Source organism: Temnothorax nylanderi, unplaced genomic scaffold (genome assembly GCF_030848795.1).
Source record: "Temnothorax nylanderi isolate EJ_2023f unplaced genomic scaffold, tnyl_v1.0 TNYL_tig0013_pilon, whole genome shotgun sequence".
NCBI lineage: Eukaryota > Metazoa > Arthropoda > Insecta > Hymenoptera > Formicidae > Temnothorax > Temnothorax nylanderi.
Genome location: NW_027249075.1, coordinates 1,226,807 through 1,248,294, shown reverse-complemented (window position 1 = coordinate 1,248,294; position 21,488 = coordinate 1,226,807). Strand labels below are relative to the sequence as shown.

At 40.1% G+C, this 21,488-nt stretch overlaps 1 protein-coding gene across 6 annotated transcripts in view; it reads right to left on the bottom strand.

Annotated features, from left to right (window-relative positions):
* Cip4 (formin-binding protein 1-like Cip4) overlaps positions 1-21,488 on the bottom strand; it is a 33,896-nt gene that overhangs the window by 10,864 nt on the left and 1,544 nt on the right. For all 6 annotated transcript variants that reach the window (XM_071697813.1, XM_071697808.1, XM_071697809.1 and 3 more), the window contains exons 2-3: positions 3,328-3,443; positions 548-598 (exon numbers count right to left, since the gene is read on the bottom strand). In XM_071697813.1, coding sequence (XP_071553914.1) covers positions 548-598; positions 3,328-3,443 — 167 coding nt within the window. The remainder of the gene's footprint in view (positions 1-547; positions 599-3,327; positions 3,444-21,488) is intronic.

Genomic DNA, 21,488 nt, shown 5'->3' with positions numbered 1-21,488 from the left:
TTTTAACTCCCGTTTTATTTTAACCCTGACCTAACCACGCTCCTATGCGCGCTTAATTACTCGCGCGGTGCGCATTCTGTGCGTCGAGTCAGAAAATTAATTATGGCTCCGCGAAAGAACTCGGAACTTATGAAGATCGGTAGAAGTTTCCTACGCAGAGGAAATATTTTCCGTATACCTTTTGCTTTAATAAATCCTGGTTATATGTTCAGAAATACGACGAAAGTTCAACGTTCATTGCACAGAATATATATATTTTTTAATTACGGAATATATTTTTATATCGTAAGAGGCGTAAAATAAGTATCCATGCTAATTAACAATGTTCCGCTCTCAGAAAATTACTATAATTCCATTCATCATGGTGTAATTATCTACTTCCCCCGATTGGCCACAGTGGTGTAATTCATCTCGACCGCGGCGGACAATTTAAATATGTATTTATTGCTCTTTGATGTTTTGTACACATATACGGATACAACAAATTATCTGAGATCGCCGGTAACTCGAGAAGAGAGAGTACGCGCGCATGTAGCTTTATACTTACTGATAATCCTCCTCCTCCTTCTTCTTCGGTTGATAACTCTTCACGAGACGCCTGCAACAGAGACGGGAGAAATAAGATTATTGATGCACGCTTCTCACGAAGGTGAAATGACATCGCCGGGAAACGTTAGGCGAATAACAGAAACTATTAGATTACCCTGAAGTAAACTGCCCAGAGAAATGATCTCTGTGTTATCTCTAGTTTTTTCGTTTGCAGTTTTTCTTTAATCTAGAGAAAGTTGAAACATATTATAATTTTTAATACCGTCTGACGAATTAATTTCTTCAGATGAATAACAGATAAAATCAAACTTTACATATTTTTAATATCATTTTACTTTATCTACAAATTCTACTAAAAGTTAGATTTGTATTATATAGAGTTATCTGATAAATACAAAGAGATATCATAATTAAATCATATAGTTCTAAAATCTAACATGCGAATATTCTGTCAAGCGTATCGCGATTCATTCATCAGCGAACAGAAATAATAACTTCTTTAACGCTCGCTATGGCCAGATTTGAAAAATCTTTGCCATAGAAAATGCTACATTTTTAATAATTTTATTCAATGTAGTGCACGTTACAATTATGCATACGTAAAATGTATTAAAGAGGCTTGCTGTGTTCTGTATTCTAAATAATAATTCTACACACATGTGACGCGAACGTGTTAAACAACGATGCAATTATAATAATATTTCAATAGCAATACAAGAATACGCTCAAAGAATTGCCACATCGCGCAATTTCCACACGCTCGCTTCCTTTTACGTGAAAAGCCGCTGGGAATTTACTGCAATGCGCACGCGGTCATTCGAGGTGCATCAAGGGGTCAAATCGCGGATTGTGCCGCCGCGCGGTAATCGAAGAAATATCAGATCGCGAGTGCGCGGAATTATTTTCGGTCGCGGCGCAGATTAAAACGGATCTGGGCGTGCCGTTTTAATTTTTACGGTGCGCCACGTTGTCGGTCTATAAATACACTATCAAGCTGAATCTCATGCGCTCTTGATACAGCGGAGCAACGCGAAGAGGGGGGGAAAAAAGAGGACGAACGAAAGAGAGGAAGAAAACAGCGGAAAATCGCTCGTATGAGGATAATTCCTGGGCAATAAAATATTTTAGAATTTTCCAAGAATCGTCCAAATACACGGATCCTCTTCCCGGCATTTCCCCCCGAATACCCGGATGCTGTTACGTCGGATACTCCGGATGATCCAACAGTTAACTTGACGATCGCGTAATTTTTGGTCGTGTTACACGGAGCCGAGGCAATTTTCCCAGAATCGTCCCAGAATACGCGTGCAATGACCGCCGCGATTTTGCACGAAAGTGAATCGAGGGTCGGGCTAGACGCTGGAAATTGCAGCGCATCAAGACGAAGGACGCGGCGATGATTCGTAATGCAGCGGCAAGAGCGGCGAACCGTGCGCGGCGAAGCGCGTGAAATCATTTCTCGCAGTTGCACGCTCGGCACTAATTAATGCCTTCGTTTTATCAAAATCGATTTTGACGGACATAATGCCCCGTACATTTTCTCATCAGACATGCAAATTTAATTGCAAATTCATGCAATTTACGATTAGTATAGCCATTCGATTGTACAACGATAATTGTACTTACACTGAAGTAATTATCGCCATAATTAATTATTAAATGAAAGTTATTAAATAAAACATATGAAAGATCACGCCTCGGAGTCACGCAACGGAATAAACGTTTTCAAATAATGTTTGATTACTGAAAGAGCGCATATGAGTTATTATACTCCTAAACGTACAAGTCGCGCCCAAAAACGAAGAAGAGTGATAAAAATATCTGCGTCCCAATAAGTCTATATAGAATTTCATTCCGACTATAACTTTCGTGGATTATACCAAAGGGCAGACTGTGAAGGGCAATTAATTACGGCTAATGTTGCGCGCGGCGCGCGACAACATTTCTCGAAGTGTGCGACGAAGTAATTAAGCGTAATGCAAAACGGAGTAATTAAACGGCCGAAGCGGATGGATTTCGAGACACCCGATAGAACAAAAGTACGCTACAGTGGCCGGCATTCACAGAACGGACAAGGGATTCCTTTAACACTGTGTTAGTCGCTACAGATCTCGCCTCGTCCCTGAACCCACGGGGTGCGTGAGACACGCTCGTTATACAGAATGTCCCATTGAAATCATTTCGCCTCGAATGTCTCACCCTTTGTCGGGGCACTTAAAAAAAAAAAAGGAAAGAAGTATCATGTACGTCGACTTGCACGACAGGGTGCAAGGTGCAAGGTGTACGACAGCGCCGAGGGGCCCTGCGCACCTGCCATCGATCCCCTCGATCCCCTCTTTCCTCTCTGTCACTTTAAATTATTTTCAAAACTAGTAGAAAATGTTCCTTTGCTAATTTTCCTTTTAACTTTGCTCGCATCTTTGTGTTCCTTTGTCTTTAAGAAATTGGTTTAGAAAGAAAGGAAATTAAAAATAACTAACTATAAATAAATTACTGATAAATAAAAAACGTTGAGATAAATTTAAAATTTGTTCTTGTAATTTTCTGTGAGAAACTACTGATACAGAATGTCCCGAATTAGTCGCGCGATAAATTGAAATGCAGACTTGAGCAGAAGTTTGGGAAATATTTTGATCGTAAACAATTATAATTGTTTTTAAATATTAAAATATCTCTATAAATGACAAATAAAAATATCCGTATTAAATACGCTCTTAATTATCCGTATAGACCGTATCTCTTAATTTAATCTTAGGAAGAAAATGTTATGTCTCTCACCTGAGTTTCGCTGCGTATTCGAATTCGATCGCGCAACGATCGCGTATGAAGTGGCCATACCTCTCGAGAAACTCTATCCCTTTTTGCGTGTGCAGGGACAGATTCTCGAACTGGTCCTGGAAACACAGACAGTAAAAAATTATAGAAAAAAAAACAGTATTTAATTGTATACAATATTTAAAAATAAGAGACTCGCTTAGAAAAGAATATTGAATAGCCGATTTAAAGACCATTGACAAAATGAGATTTATCATATTCTGTATTTATGCTTTCATGATTCAAAGGGACGTAAAATGGTCATTTGAGTAAACATATGCAAAGAGGTCTCAATGATATTTATTCTTAAGAAAAAACCTTTGCCTTTTATTTTTTTTTTTTTTTCGATTTCTTGAAACACGTTCGTCTAAATTGTCGATTTCGCCGCCAAGAGAGTGAAGACTTTTCTCCGTCGGACGAACAATCCGACCGTATCTATCGCGGTCGACGACTGAGAAAAACCTCTTGGCACACATACGCCCCTCGTTTCCTCCTCCTCCACCTCCAACCTCTTCCATCACCACCGCGGGACAATGAGGAATTTCGCAAGCAAACGTGCGCGGAAAGATTTCTGAACGTCGTTTAGCGGCTCGGCACGAAAAGTGAAACTGGACGTACTAACGTTCAGTTATCCAAAGTGAGGTACACAAACGAAGTTAGTGCGCGCATTCGCAACTTTGACGACATATTACAGTTAGCATCGTACAAACTAATTCTCTGTATATTCGCGGGATAATGACTATTCGCGCCTTACGTGTTTGTAAACCAAACCCACAATTTTCCCACCACCGACACTGAATCTTTGCACATCTTGTCAGTGATGAGATAATAAGTTTGAAATTATATTAATAACGGACATAATTATAATTTGAATAAATAGCTCTTACAAGACAATCAAGTTCTACAAATCTGTGTTCGCCCCTTTCCTTGATCTCGTTGTTGCATTAAACTCTTCAATTACGGGACAGAATTGTACGACATTGTAAGTTCAATGACGCTACCGAGTTCGTTTTCTCCTTATTATAAAAAAAAAAGTTTCCTTCCCATGATAACTTGGAAAGTTGGGTAATCGAATGAAACACGATACTGATCGAGATGTCTTCGTCATCTCGGGGTTTCTCACTCACTACTATTTAAAGGGGAATGCGAGCTTTATCGTTCAAGGACGATCCTATCTTTCGACATTTATGCCACGGCTTAAGGACAAATCGGGTCGCCGTTGCAGCGTGACAGAAAGAGAGACAGAGAGAGAGACGAAAGATCCACGGTCCACGTTGGCTGGCATTCGAAACGTGTGTTACTTTCATTTCCAACCGAGCGGCCATTCAAGGGCCACGCGACTTCTTACGTGCCATACGTGGTGCGCGCGTCCTTCTCAGTCTTCTTTTGCTGATGTGTCTCACCTTGCCGCGTTACAGCGCGAACAAAAAAAAAAGAGGGACCAGATCTCGACCGGAACACCGGAGTCACGTGTGCGCGATTTGCGGTCCGGTTAGCCGAACGGCGCGGAATGGAAGAAGGAAGTCGCGCAAGATTTTTCTTCACTCGACCGTGAATAACTTAATAAGTAAGATTAACTCTCTCTCAAGTGAGAGAATAATCTTTAATCTATCCTGACTGCGTTCCATAAACGCTCGAGAGCAATTAAACCCAGTCGGAATAAATTTTTGAGCGTTTTACCGTTTTCCTTGCTTCTTAATTTAAAAGTCGCGTAGAGAAGTATCGAATTCCTTAGCTGGAGTCCTTGATTTCGTAGTCTTTGAATTAATAAACACTTGTGTTATAGATCATGCATAGCATTAGCTTATCAAGATTCTACAATCGAATCTATATTTCCCAAAGAAATCCTCTGATCCACAAACTTTAATTTCTTAATTACCAGTTTATTTGCCACCTTCTTACGCCGATTTATCACTCTTTTGGGTACCCCCTCACGCGAAAAATGTAGAAATAATACAATCGTAACGCTACCAATTGAAACGATGATGTTCTAAGTCTGAAAATAAGGCAGCGCGTTTGCTCCTGCAGAAAACAAAAATGGAGCGAGACAGAATTGGGCGATTCCACGGACCAAGTGTTGAACTGTAAATTCAATTCGCGATTTCCACGGCGATTTTCTTCCATTCGTTCAAGGTTTACGGCTTGCGCGCGGCGAACTCCGCGAGTCGCACTCCGAGTTGCAATCGCGCACGGACGAAGTCACTCGTGCGTCTCTACGTCTCGGATCGGAACAACTTTCTCATTGTGATAACTGTATAACGCGGCTCGTGGCTCGGCAAGTAATTTGCAATGAAATAACGGAGAACTGGTAGCGCAGGTGATAGTCGCGTATGCCGCGGCTTTCGAACACACGCGCGTGTGGAACGGCGCGGCGCAGCGTGCGTGGAACGACCGGCGCGCGGCGGTGACGGGCAATCGCCGGTTGATCGGCCGTCGTTCTTTTCTATCCTCGCGAGATACCCGGCCCGGTAGGTATCTCGACGCCTGATTATTAGATTCCGTTTTTCCTTCGCCGCCGGATATCGCGAACGCCGATAACGCCGCTAGGATTGCGAAGCACGATCGCGTATCGCATATTTGAGGTACTGCAAACTTGGGGGTCTATTCAGCGAATTTGTACACAGCCTGAGTCACACTGGAAACGGAACGCGTACTCCCGCGATGTTTACAGATATGAAAAAAAAAACACGATTTTTCCTCGATAGTGCTAAATACTTTAGAGTTATATATGCTCAAACATTTAATATAAATTAAATAAAAAATATTTTTATCCTGAAGATTTCTGTTTGATTTTAGATTACCGAACTCGAGACTCAAATTTCAAAACGATGAATTTATTTTGATGTCAATGTAATATACAAAAAATAGAAAGGCATATGTTCCATATACATATATGACGTTTAATTAAAAGAGACGTTAATAAATTTGATAACTCTGGAAAAATAATTTTGTAGAAATTATTGTATATTCATTATGCTCGTCTTCGGAAACTTTCAAATTGTCTTCGACATATTGTTTTCGCATCTTTAAATCTACGAAATATTTAAACGTTCTATTTTCTGTTCATCCTGTGATATATTTGAGTGAAGAGAATTTAATATTTATTAAAAATAATGCAACACACAATTTTTAACGCGTTGCATTCAAATGTATTATAATCAAAATATACTAAATATTTCGTAGTATACATGTAAGTATGCTTACAAACTGATTATTTCTCTATAACATATCTCATTTGGTACTTTAAAGATTAGCACGATTGAAAAGTAAAGAGATTACTTTCGCATTGAAATTTGAGACCATCCGTATTATGGCTATTTCAACCCTTGATATAAAAAGAATCGATGTTTGGATAGTATCAAGCGCGTGTGTGCCCCAAGTATATCAATGACGCTCGTAATTCAACGGAGATGACGTCACCGTCGCTTATGGGCTGAATCGTTCATACGATTTGATGGAGAAACAAATTAAATTATATTCCATTATGCCGAATCGGCCTTCTCCCTCCTCCTCCACCCTCGCGGGGTGAGTGCTAACCAATCCTGCGTTTCGTCCGCAGGTCGATACACGGGAAAACGCATCGACAAGCTATGACTCATCGCGGTGCGAGCTTCTCCAAAAAGGTGCGCTGGCAAAGGGAACGAAAAGCTCGAGTGATCAATCTCAGAATCTAGTTATCGCAATGGTGATAAAATTCAAAACAAAATCGATTCTCAGAAAATATTTTAGTGTCATAAACCTATCTATACTTTTTTCAATTTTCTTTTTTCTGTAAGTGATAACGTCGCAATGCGCAAATATACGAAAATCGAGACGTAAGCCAAGAAGATAAAAATTCCAGAGCGATGAAAGAATTCAAGAAAAACCGACCACATATAGATTACATCGTGTTATAAAAATTTCAAATATGCTAAAATAAATAAAAAATATATTTGTTTATTTATTTATAAAGACAGAGAGAGAAAGATAGAAAGAAACTTCAGTTTTTGAGCCTAATATCCCAAGCATGCTTGAAAAAATTCATCCTCTTCAGAGTGGAAGAGTGCTTCCGTTTGCTTCCGTTATTTTCCTATATACTCTTCTTCCTTCCCTAGATTCTGGTACAGCTCGCGTCTGCAGCAGCAAGCTGTAGAGGGAGATACGACGGAACAGGGAACATTAAATATGAAGGCGATCAATAAGAAAAGCGTGCCTTCTGAAGTCAGAGCGAATAAAAATGTACATCATAAAAATAGTTCGAAAACTAAGAGTCACACAAGGCGAACCTACCATGGGTTCGAACAAGTGTGTATTATGAGTCACGGAACAGTACCGGGGGTAGCTCCCACACCCTCCACCCTATTGATCCCACATTTCTGTATACTCATGCAACTCGCAAGAGGGACGAATGAGAAAATTAAAGTACGAGCAAGACAGACAAGAGTTAGGAAAACCAAGTGGGGAAAGGGATACACGATGGGGCAAAATAGCGGAAATAAGAAGTAATATTGCGGAAGAATTATGTGTAGCGCTTACAAAGAGTATTGAAATCTATATATATAATGTTCTTCTTTAATAAAAAAAAAACCCTAGACTTTAATTTGTTCAACTATTTAATTTTTAAATAAGAAAATTAGACTTGAAGCGTATCAATTAATCGTTTTTCTCACAGAAGTGTGATTAATATTGAAAAAATTTTCTCTGTAAATTTTGCTGATATCTCTAGTTATATAAGATTAAATCTTCTACTCGATTTTTATTTCTATTCCGTTTGTCTGTTACCGCGTTTTATCTTTGTATGTCACAAGACAAGACAGATGTCAAATTATCGACTTTTATGAGGTTTTATGAAAAACATCAAATGCTTCTATAAAGTTATGTTCTCGTTTTTTTTTTCAATAAAGTGCTACTAGATATCCGATGCGTCGTTAAAAAAAATTTTAGTAAATACTGCGACCTAATTTTTTGTGATTTTGTGATATAAAAGAGTTGAGATCGTAAAATCGATTTTAAATATTTATAAAACTTTATAGACAAAATATAAAATATTTTTGTTTAACAAAAAGATTTTCTGCATAAAAATTTCTACTTTTATTATTTTTATTCCAGCACATATTATTCAATATTATTTTTATTTTAATTCAAAATATTATATTTTTCTTTTTGCCGAAACAAATAATAAAATTGTTAATTGTTAATTTTGTCAGATAAATTTAATTTCACAAAAGGCAAGAAAAATATACATAGGTACTACCGATTATATTTTGCTTGTTTGTGATAATTAGAGAAAAAAAGAGGCATAAAAACAAAAGCGTGACATCGATGGGGGATCAGTTTTAGTCAGTCATCATCGAGCTTCGCTATGCATTCTGAGACTCACGGAACGCATTCACGGGCTTCACCTCGCAAACAGGCACAATGCGTCCCAGTGTTCGCGATAAAATGCGCAATACAATACAATCGTAGTAGGTACAATCGTAGATCATGCACTTCGAGCTCTCGCGACGATCGGCACGTGATGAGATTATTATTGAGGACACGTGGAAATTGTAAGTAGGTAATCGGAGTTTCATCGATACGACTAGAAACAATGACTTGAATCATTGAATGTAGGACGACAGTTAAAGATTTATCGCTTTCCAAAATTTATTTACATAGATAAACAGACATGGATATTTAGCGCAACTGTAACGCAAAACGACCGTACATTATCTACAAAGTTAATAATGCTCGCTATTCGCGATTTCTTTTTATGGATTTCTCGGCGATTGACGGAGAAATCTATAATGGATTTCCCTTTTGTTACCATAAACTTTAGTCAGGGCCCTTCGACCCACAATGCCGGCTCTGTCATATCTTCGCCTCTCACCGGAGGAGAGACAAGTTTACCCATTGCTCCGTTAGCTAAAGCGGTACGATAGTCCGTCCTGACCTGCGACAACATTCCGGGAAATTTGCGGGCATCTCTGACGCCCCGTCTCGAACTTCGTCACTTTTTTTTCGGCAGCAAGTGTCTTCGCTCATAACACCGAATTATATACGCATAATTCACCGATAAATGTACGTAGCCGCTAAGTGAGAGACATCGTTCTGTATCATTAACATTCTCTGTCGATCTTTTGTACCTTAAAAATAACATATCGAACAGATTCTGGAAATAAAGTTTCAATCCAGTCCTAATTAGAATTTCATCAGAATTAATAGCTTTGACAATCAGTTAATTTACCAGTATTTTTCTGGCCTTTTATCTCATAAAATCAGAAAAATACCGGTAGACATACTCGATCACGCGTTTATTCATTTACTTGTGTCTTCCCGAATTATTCCTACATTATCACTGTCATTATTTTTCGCGACATCGCGCGTAATTGTATGGACACACGTAAGAGCTTGAGGCTCTAGAAAATGTTCAAAGGTCGAAGAGGCAGCCGGCATGCGCCGTGCTTTTCGCACATTCATGAGCACGAACAGATCCTTGCTCTTGAGCTTTTAATAGACACAGTAAATCCTGTAACATCTCCGCGCACAAGCACGGGCTCAATCGCAGACGTTAATCTCACCCTTGACGTTAATTAATTTGTTGTGGCTACTCGACTATCGTGAGCGATATTGTAAGTTTAGAACTTACACGAACCGCTAATTAATCGTATTGCAGTGCGTCACAATGATTTTCGAATAATATAAGATTGATTTATACAAAGAGTGTCACATAATTTACGTGATTTTGCATATTTTTAATAGATTGCATAAAATAAATATAAATGGTGCAAAGAAAAGAATTATTTTAACCTAAATTGCGGCAAAATCGGATCATATAAATAAATTACTCGGTTATTAATTGTAACGTTAACCGCGTAGTTAATTCTAAATAATCTAGTTCCTCTAAACGATTTATTTTCATTTACTTTATCAAATTAATATCGATATGCGTGTTGACGACAAGCTTCAATTACGCACAGACATCTCGAGATAGGATAAGATTCTTTCTAATTGTAAGAGATATCCTTGGATATTACGATTTTTAAATCCCATTGGTACACGAGAAGAATGATTCTCAGCGGGATCTCATCGATGCATTCATCTGCGCGCACAAGATGTAATATCGGCGGCATGCATAATGAAGCGTCGTATATTTATAGGCATTGAGCATGCTGAAGTAACAATAACGACGTAAATGATTGTGATGACTTGTATTGTCATTGTCGATTTCGCAATTCCCTCGCGTTATACTTTATCTAATCTGCGATTTATCTCAAGATTTTTATCTTCCTATTTGCCGTAACTTTTTCCCGGAACAAGTATAGATCTTGGACTCCATTATGTATCGCATTGGGAAATATTTGCAGAACGTTATTCATACCCTCTTTCCACCTAACCTAACCGAAAACACTTGCACCTCTCCAAAATCACTTGCAAGCCATTGATGATTTAAAAGGCTACGCGATTATATTAATACATTAGATTATTAGATGCTATAATAATTATTCTATGTTATTCTCTCTCTATCTCTCTCGTCAAATATCTTATGCTGAATAAACTAATTGAAGAAACTGCGGTAGCTGTTGTGTCTGTGAAGTTGGTAGCTCCTTTATTCATCGTTTACATTTAAACGTAAAAGTCATGACATTTCGATAAAAATGATAGACGTTACGCATTGACGTTTTAATTGTTTGCGATGCGTCACGAGATACGGCGGTTCTCGTTCGATAAAGACGCTGCGAACGTGAGCGACCGCACCTCGCTATCTCGGGACGATTGCTGGAAAGAAATAATAATAAAAATGATAAAGAAACGACGGCGCGGACGGGACGGCTCGCGCAGTCGTTGACCACGCCGGGATGACGGACGCATCGCCGATTCCACCTTAATTAATTCGTACCGCATGTTTATGCGTGCGAGGTGAGACGGAGGCGCGTAAGTACGTGCGTCTCGCTCGCGACGTGCGCGACGCGTGCACGTGTCAACGGTCTCGTTACTGTACATTCGTGAGAATTATGAAGAAACCTCGACAATTTTCACTCTAAACTCATGTTCGTCAAACTTTAATAATCAGATTCGATGGCCACACGGATAAGTCTTGCGATCTGAGCAAGACTAAAAGCGAGTAACCTTTTGTGGACTTGCGCTTCGAAGAAATTAAATGAAATCTTTTGCTTAATAATTTCTTAATATAATTAAAACATTTTTTTATCGGAATTATAATTTGAACACTCGGTTACGGAGAAGATTTATTTTACCGAATTCTATTGAGCTACTTTCTCTCTTCCCGTTATTTGATCGACGACAATCGTCCGTCGGAAAATAACTGTAAGTGACTCTTGATTTTTAATTGGACGTTAAGAAGTCGCCGTCGCCGTCGTCGTCGTCGTCGCCGCCAGCTCGCCGACGATATTACGATTCAGCTTATCACGACTCAATACGATTGCGCACGTGACTCATTCATATTTTTCGTGAATGCATTTTTAATCTCCAGCCGTATGCGTCACAATGCGAACGTTCGTTCACTGCCGCTCGGAACGAAAATGATGGGATGAATGAGAATGACTGTCTGGAGAAAGAGAGAGAGAGGAGAGGGAGGAGAGGAACACGTCGAGGAGACATAATCTAGGCCTCGATATCAGCGGAGGATGCAGCGGTGATAAGAAACGCGCGTGGGTCTCCCTCGACGTCGCACGCAGCGCTTTGTTCCTGCCGGAATAATGGTTCAACGTTCACAAATGCAAATTAAACTTGTCAGCTTTTATACGCGAGATAATCCTGGGATTTTCGCGAGAGCGTAAGACATATAGAGAAATATCTTTCTAAATTAATAAAAGAATTTTCTTTCTTAGTTATCGGTATAGTACGAGCAGTTTACGCGCCGAGCAGTGACACAACGTCGTTACATGCATTATTACTCGGTAGATCGTACCGAGAACGCATACGAGGCAAGAAAATTAGCATACTTTATCCCTTACGTAAGATTGCCTAGGTATATGAACAGCGAAGAAAAATAAAAAGACCGAATGGTCGCCGCATTCCGCGAAAGGAATCGAGTCTCTCGTACGCATATATAGTTGGAGTACCTACTTACAAACATCGCAAAGAATTTGCTCTCGTTATATTTTTATGTTAATTTCATTCATATATTTTCGTTGGTTTCAGCCTTTCGAGACGCGTATTTTAATAAAATACAAGCGAGAAAGAATCTATTTCGTTGTGTATTAAATTTATTCATGTACACTTTTCTGTACGATTTTGAGAATTGCATTTTAATCAAATACAAGTGAGAAAGAATTTATTTTGTTGTATATTAACTTTACTCATATACTTTCCTGTATTTTGACCATCGCATTTTAATAAAATACAAGCGAGAAAGAATCTATTTCGTCGTATTAAATTTATTCATGTGCTTTCCCGTACGATTTTGAGAGACTATCAAATGAGTCATTTGATTAGGCAATAGAGATAAAAATTTGAAGATTTGTTAAATTATAACTCTCAAATTCACTTTATTTCGTATAATCGCCTGGCTTTTAGAGCACGCGGGCACCCACGCGTGTGCGTGCGCGAGTGCGTGGAAAAATCTCTCCAGGTCCCGCGAGTTCCGCGCGGCCTTAATCAGCGCGGACACGCTTCTTTCTCGCTCTCATTACGCGTTTCACTCTCGCACGTGCAGTGCGCGAGTACGTGCGCGCTCTCGAGAGTTCGGGTATTTATAGAGATTCGTTGCGACGCGTGGGTGGGGCAGGTTCTTTCCCTTTGCAGTTCGCGGCCACGCGGCCACGCACGCTGCGTGCCCGCGGAGGAAAAAAGCGAGACAAGCGTCTACGGGGTGTCACGCGCGAACGTGGAATTCGTTAACCCTTACACCCGCAGTGTTCTCCGTAATAAGTATAGCATATACGTCGAAAAATCTCCAGTTTTTCCCTCTTTCGCGAATACTCGTATCAAGATCGTTATATCTTATATAAACATAATTTATCTGCTACTTAATCGTCGTACCGTGTTACGATTAAACACTGCCCTGCACGCGGTATATTTCCCGATAAAAATAAATTCATGATAAACACATATTTGATTATAGATTATATACTTTATAAACACATATGCTAAAAAAGGCAAACATTACGCGTCGCGAGATTACCAGAGCCTCGTCATGAGAATAAATTATCGCTGCGTGTCTCGTTCGGCGAGACACCCTGTACCTCGTGCAAAAATACTCATCTTCGCGACAAACGATGAGGGATCACCGCGTGCATGATAATTTTGATACCACCTCAAAGTAATTCTCATACTTGCGAGATAATTTATTTAACAAAGTTCCTTTAACACTTTTGAATATTATCGATTAATATACGAAGTGCACATAGCTATAAAATGTATAAAATAAAATTATCATTCGTGGAATAATTATAATGCATGTAGAGCATATAATTTCTCTTTGATACGCTGACCTACTAACTATTATCCGAAAAAAAATTATGCGATGTGTCGTGTATGTGCATGTGTGTGCGAGCTGTGCGTTATGCATGAGATATTTAATATAATATACATATATTATTAAGTTTCTCCGGAGAAATCGGGGAGGCCGAATTTCTGATCTTTCGAATTTACATTTGATTTGCATTTACAGAAAACGCTATTCAACGCTAATAAAATCGAAAGCGCTCTCCTGAATTTCCCCAAAAAATCTCCTCGCTCTCCGAGGAAGCAGATACGTCAAGTGTCCTCCGACGTTTCCAGGTCTTTTCTGGTATAAATAAAACTAAATCTGGTACAGATACCGAAATGTAGCGCTCCGCCGTCATCCAGATATTTTCAAAATTTATCTCAATTCTATTATCGAATTCGAACGGAAACGGATCGTCGTGAACAAAATGTCACGAACCCAGACGTGTCCCAGCAGAGTGTCGTTTACACAATCGTGGAAGCCATCCTAACACTCTGTTTCCGTACACCTATAGTAAAATTCCGTAAACAACCGAGATGTGCGAAGCGTGTAATCATGCAAACATCTTCGGTCAACCGTACAAGAGAATAGGCACCGGTTATCCATGAAACGTGGGAATTGCAAGCGTTTCAAATTTCTGAATAACCCGTGACGCGTATATAAAAGTTGAAAAATGCCGGATTTTTTTGTCAGCGGATTTATTCTCAATTCAATAAATTTATAAAATAAAATGTACCAAATGGTCATTTGTCCTTTTATAAAAAAAAGTGGAAAATGTTCTACACGCTTTTAATAAAATTTGACCTAAATATTTATTTGACCCAAATAAAATTGTCGTTTTCATATAATGTATAATGTATATTTGATATTTTAATTAATTCAAAGCTAAAGAGGAGAATTAAGCTAAATTAATATATTTCATTGACTAAAATAAAATTTATTTTGCTGAAAGAACGAAAGAGAAATAAAATATGTCAAAATTACAGTATTAAAGTTACAGGATGTCTCTCTCTCTCTCTCTCTCTTTTCCTCGCTCGATAAAGATCGTAAAATGAAATACATACGTCGATACGATGTCGATATTGTGATATACATTATAGATAACCTCGTAATCACAGTACCGTGTAAAAAAAAGATACCGTAGAAGCGACAGAAGGTTTAGGAAAACTGAACTTTTGGACAGTTTAAAATCCCATGTAATCCCCAAACGAATTTTACATAATTTATATTGTACGTAATATCAATATTACGTGTTAAATATAAACGTCATATATAAAAGTAATATTAATGTAGAATGATGTATAAAAGATGAAATGATTGCGAATCAAACAATCAGAAAGGCAGGATGATTTCCTCGGATTTCGAGCGAAAGTAATGCAAAGCCGGGAAAAGCAAATAATAACGGTGTTGACTGGAATTCGCCAAACCGGACAAACCCGTTTAGGTGGTGGTGTCACGCTAGGCCCCGATCACCCCGGTTAACCCTTTCGCCGCGACGCGATCCAATCGAAAAACGCTCGCGGATTGTACATAACAGATTGCTACAAACGCGCATAGACACATTCCCCGTTAATTAAATGTCGAAAAACACACCGCTTTTCAAAAATCAAAACTCTCGTTGCAATTTACTTTCCTAAACTCGCGCAGTTCGCAGTTATAATCGATAATTAAAAGGCGGGACATATTTCAGAAATTAATTGAAGGAATGTAATTAATAAATTTCACGAGTCGATATATCGGTATAATTAATTCTTGACTGAGAGTAATTTCTCCATCAAATATTATGTCTTTTATTTTTTTATTAAACATGATCTATCTCATTTTGTCATATTAAAACGTATATTAAAATATTTTCTACGTTTATAAGAGGAATCGATTAAAAAAATACGCCCGAAATAAAGCACCACTTAATGATCAGAGCAATATCCGGCCGAACAAATCCTAGAGCTGGAAACACTTTTCGCCGCGCGATCATAATTATGCTATAAATAAGTCGTTACTGTTCGCCACTTCCTCATGCCTTTTCTTTACGGTAAATTTAAATCACGTCACGCGTTTCGATAAGAGAGTTTCCACTTGGTGCACTTTGTCATTAAAAAGAATTTATGGCGGTACAGTTAGGAGCGATCAGCGGTTTCCTCTACAAGCAACGAGGAAAGATACAAACCTATCAACATTTCTTCGACGATATCTTCTCGGCAACGTTGTAAATATTATGTCGAAGTCCTTTTTATAGTACCACGATGAAAATTTCGTGTTTTAGTCGAAATTGTATTGAAAAGTCGTTATTTCTTTTATTTTATTGACAGATTAATAAAACCTCACAGTAAAATAAAGTCCCTCTTCCCTTTTATGGCGATAAATCATATCCGAGACATACGGTTGCAAAACGGAATACGCTTATTCTCCTAATCCCCATTAGGAAATTTCGCCGAGTACATTTCCGTTAGCCGATTATGCGTTTCAGCGAAAAATGATGAATAACCATCCTTAGCTCATGCAAGTCTCGGCGTCCGCGTCGGACACTTGCGTGTACCGCGGTGATTTCACAATTTGACACATTCCTGAAATGATTTCCGGATGGCCTTCCATTATTTTTTCGACGGAAAACGGGAAAAATGCCGGAAAGGCCGAACAATTAGCGACGAATACGGGAACGTCGGAGTGCGTATAGCACAGTAAATAGAGAACAACCGACTCTCGCAATTCGCAATAACAGCGCATATTTGCAGCTAAAGGCACTTGGCTCGAGTGTAGCAGAGCATCAGTACTGTTAGAGAAAGTATATACATATATCTTTATAAGAATAATATAATAACGACTTCCTCGCAAATAAATGGCGGAAAGATCAAGTTTGAATAACAATCGAGAGGAGCCTCTATCGACGTTCATTTGCACACAAAGGAAGAAAAAAATCGCGTGGCTGCACGAATTGGCTCTTGGCTCCCGGTGTCGTCGCGCTCTCTTCCGGTTCACCTACGCGGGTAACGCGGGTCCCATCATTGCGGGCGAAATGGAAGGAAATCGAAACGGCGCGGCGTGCGGCAGGGGGGAAAAGTTGCGAGGGTTACGAGGAAACGCGCGTCGTGTCGCGAGTTACTTACTTTCTCCAGCGCGAAATCGGAAAAGGCCGGTGCGTTATTTCCGAAATCGCGATACCGTGTACCGTTACGGATGACGTAAGTGTCCGTGATTGTATCTCCATTTCTGTCCCGTGCTGCCCATCCCCCTCCCTTCCCCCCGCTCAACCATCTCGCGTCTATCGATTCCACGGTGCTGGGTGCGTTGGGGGACCGAATTAATTCGTCAGGGTCAGTGCTGGCGGCCGCCTGCCTGGTTTACGAGGTAAATCGGGCAATCGATAGTTCGGAGGAGCGAGCGTCTTAGCCGTCTTATCTTCGCGATTCGACAGAAAAATCGTCCTCTCGACGACACTCTCGGGAAGAAAGTATTCTGAGAAGTAAGAGAAAGAGAGAAGCTCTCCGACGCTTGCACGCTTGGCGCCGTGAATAATTTTATATATTGTACTTTATGAGACAAAGATACCAATACCCGGACATGTACCTATATCTGGACACCTTTACTATTTATAAGTATAACGCGAATTAAAATCAAAGATAAAAATATTTTGTCTTTGCAGTTTGAAACTTTAGTTAAAGTATCGAAACGTTTATTTCCATAAATTTATATATTTTTTAAAGGTATCCAGACATAAGTACGTGTCCAGATATTGGTACACTTACACAGTAAAAAATTTTGTGTCAATGGAAGTCCACTCTCAATTTTGTGTTAAAATAACTCATTCATCGTGTTATTTTTGACATTTAGAAATGTTATATCGACATTTATAACATTTCTAAATGTCAAAAATAACACGATGAATGAGTTATTTTAACACAAAATTGAGAGTGGACTTCCATTGACACAAAATTTTTTACTGTGTGCTTACACTTAAGTGTCCGGGTATTATCGGTACCTTTACCTGACATCTTTTTTTATTATTTCGGAGTATCAAGTTATTCTCGATACCGATCTGCGATACTCGGTAACACAATGTCCGGTAATGTTATTCGAGCGATAGCGATAGCCCAGATTATCGGAGTCGCAATCGGCGGAGTTCGATTAGCGGCGTAATTTCCGTTATCAATTGGTAAAATTGACACGCGGTCCAAGGTATGCGGCCGTATCGCGTATCAGTCATCGATGTGTCGTACACCTTCTTGTGAATCACGATACAAGACGCGTCCGTGTTTAACCGCTATATAGCTGCCGCCGCTCGCGAGCGTGTGTACAAGACGGGGCGTGCCTCTCGTCGTATCGTCACAAAGAAAGAGAGTATCTTCCTCGGAGAGGAACAAAGAGAGAAAGAAATTCATTACACGCGCATTGCACGCTATCGATATAAATATGAATACGTCCTATTACGATTTTTACATAAATTTACTGTAATCCGATTAAAAAAAAAAAAAAGGAAAACCCCCGTTAAACGAGAAATATAAAACGAGATAAATCACGAGACGTAATTAGCTGAAGTTTTAATGTTAACAGCGGAAGAAATAAAAACGCTTCCGTGTGCTGAACTAAAAGAAAGGCAGGCGCTCTTCGGATAAAAGTCGCAATGATTAAAATCGAAACATTGTTAAGTGTATGTTAATTGAAGAGATTCGTTACGTTCCAGATTCTCAGCCTTTCGCGCTTATGCCCAGCGGCGATTCTCGGATGCTTTCAAGACGGACGGACGCATTTACGGTGATCGAAGGATCGAGGAAAGGAGGATGAAGGAAACGATTCGACATTACGGATTTCGGAACGAGAGCTCGGCCGAGACGATCGGGGTTTGTCGAGCCCGTAACGGGGATAAAGTAACGAAGATTATGGCGCGCGGAATGCGCGAATGAATTATTAATAGAGGGACCGAAGGCGCAGAGGGACGTCATTGGCAAGCGAAGCGCGAATCGATTTTTATGCGCGCGGAAAACGCGGAACACGCGTTAAGAATTCTTTCCGGGAAGATGAAACGCGCGTGCGTCTCTCCTAATCCCATTTAGGGGCTTTTCAAGTCGCGCGCGATTCCACGGACTCCCATCCCCGTGTAGCCGTTCGCGGAAATCCCGTAGCGAAAAGTATCGCAGGCTCCTCGTTTCGCTTATCACAATTTAAAGTGAAAATAAACATTCCACAATCGCATTGTTCCTCTATTAACTACGTTTACGCGCGCGTTACTTCTGTAATAACTTACGATAATTCCTTCGCGTAAACGGGATTTTGTAGTAACTTTTACGATAATTTACTCCGCGTAAACGAGTGAATTATCGTAAGTTACTACAGAAGTAACGCTCGCGTAAATGTAGTATATGTCCTTTTTGTAACTGCTTTATGCTCCTAGTTTTTTATACTTGTCGCCAGAATATTTTTTCTAAAAAAAAAAAGAAAGAAAAAAAAGAAAGGTAGACCGCTCAAAATCTTTTATTGCGGTGCATATCCACATTCAGCGTTACAAACTGTCTTTTTTGAAATACAGAATATATCGTCATCTCTCTCTCTCTCTCTTTCTCTCGGGACGCGGAGTCGGCCGCAAAGCCGACGTTGTCGCCGTCGTGACCGTCGAGGATTTCACGGGAAAGGAAGCAAAAGAACGTACGCTCCTTCACGGGCAAAGTGCGAGGGGGGAACGAGGGAGGAGGGAGGAGGGGAGCGACGTTGCGCGAGGGGGGAGGAAAGGTACGCGCAGAAAGAGCACCGAGAGGGGGGTAGGGAGGAGAGGAGGAAACGGGGGGAACCGCGGGGGGACACGCGGGGAACGTCGCCCGCGGCTAGCAACCGAAAAGGCAAAACTCCCGGCGAGCGCGAACTGGTTTTCGGGGATATCGCGGTTACAGGTCGTCGTCGTCGTCGTCGTCGCCATCGTCGTCGGCGAAAACAACGACGAAGACGGCGACGGCGATGACGGTTATAGGTAGGTAACACGGGGCGCGGGAGGAGACGAAAAAAGAAAATACTCTTCCCAAAAATGTATTCCCTGAAGGAGACGCGCGGCAGAGGAGTGGCACCTTGCCGAGAAAAAAATTTCGATTGTACGGTTACGAAAGGAATCCAACAATAGAGGGAGACGAGTTTCTTTAACCTTCGATGGATACTTGGGAATCTTTCAGGCCTCACAACACGGAACATCGTATTATTCGTATTATTAATTGTACAAAAGACAGAAAACACAAGGCTCTAAATAAAACCATTGCGCGCGAGGAAAGTAATTTCTTCTTGTACCTGCTTTAATCTTAACGATCCTCTTTAGCTCAGGTAGGATAAAATGTAATAATAGCTGCCGAGAGCAAGATGAGGTGAACAGCTCGACAGATAGAGTGCAGTTGCTAAGAAGAGAAGCGGAAGATTGCGAGAGGATGTTAACTGTTGACTCGGAAGAAAGTACAAGGTGCAGAAAAAATATCACTTATCTTGCAAAAAGAAAAGAGGGTACCTTGATTGTACAGTCATCAGATTACAATGAGCTCGCCCGAGGCGAGGCGAATCGGAAGGCTGATGGATAGATACGTAGATGATGCATTTAATGAGCAGCTCGGTGCACCGAGGGTGGCGAGTACGGCGATGGAGGGCTGGCATTTAATGAAGAACAAAAAAATCGATATTGTGAAGTCATGAAATTACGAGCTCGCTCGAGGCGAAATGAAGATCTCGACGGACGGGTAGCCGGACTAACTGATAGATAAGTGATACGTAGAGGGTGGAAACTAGTACACTTTAATAAACATTAGGTCATCGGTGCTATTAAATTTTCAACTTAATATATTTAAATTTAAATATATTAAATTGACATAATCAATAAGTGTATACATATATTAATATATATTGTTAAATTGATAAATCAGTTTAATACATGGAGAGGTAAAAACCACAGTGGTGTAAGTTAAATTTTTAAAAATATATTTTCTCGTGTGCATAGATGCAATCTGTACAATATATAAATTGCATCTGTGCGCACGAGAAAATATTATTAAAAATTTTACTCACCACTGTGGTTTTTACCTCTCCACATATATATATAATAAATTGATTATCAATTTAATAACGTGACATTACAGTTCCAGCTTTGGTACGAACCGCATTTAAAAATCGACTGATATAATCGGCGCGAGGTTCGGAAGAAAAAAAAAGATATAGCACGTATAAAATTCACGAAAATTATTATCGGACATCCCGCCCGATAACAGAAAACATCAATATCCATCTACCTATATATCTATTCCGTCGTAACTGGTGCTTCGTGTCCGTGATGGGGACACGCTTTAACGAACCTGTTGGCCGAGTGAAACCGAGATACGTGTAAAGAGATTTCCGTGATTCCAGAATCTCGAGATGATCGCGCGACGATCACGTGACCACGTCGAAGATAACGCGGCGTAGTTTAAGAAAAATACAAATAACGGATGAGGTAATATCCCGCGACGTAGCTCTGCGCGGCCGAAGCTGTCAAAGCCGATTCCCGACAGCCGGTTAACGGCAGGGGCTAATAGGAAGCGACTCCGATTGATAAGTGGGATAAGAGGGAAAATCTGGAAGGCCCCGACGAGCTTAATTTGGCGTAACGGAGAGACTACCATATGAAACCTCAAGGATCACAGCCGCGGAGATGAATCACGTTTCTTCTCGCCTGGACGTTTCAAGAGCTGCATTCATTCTGTGGATGAGATAAGTCGTT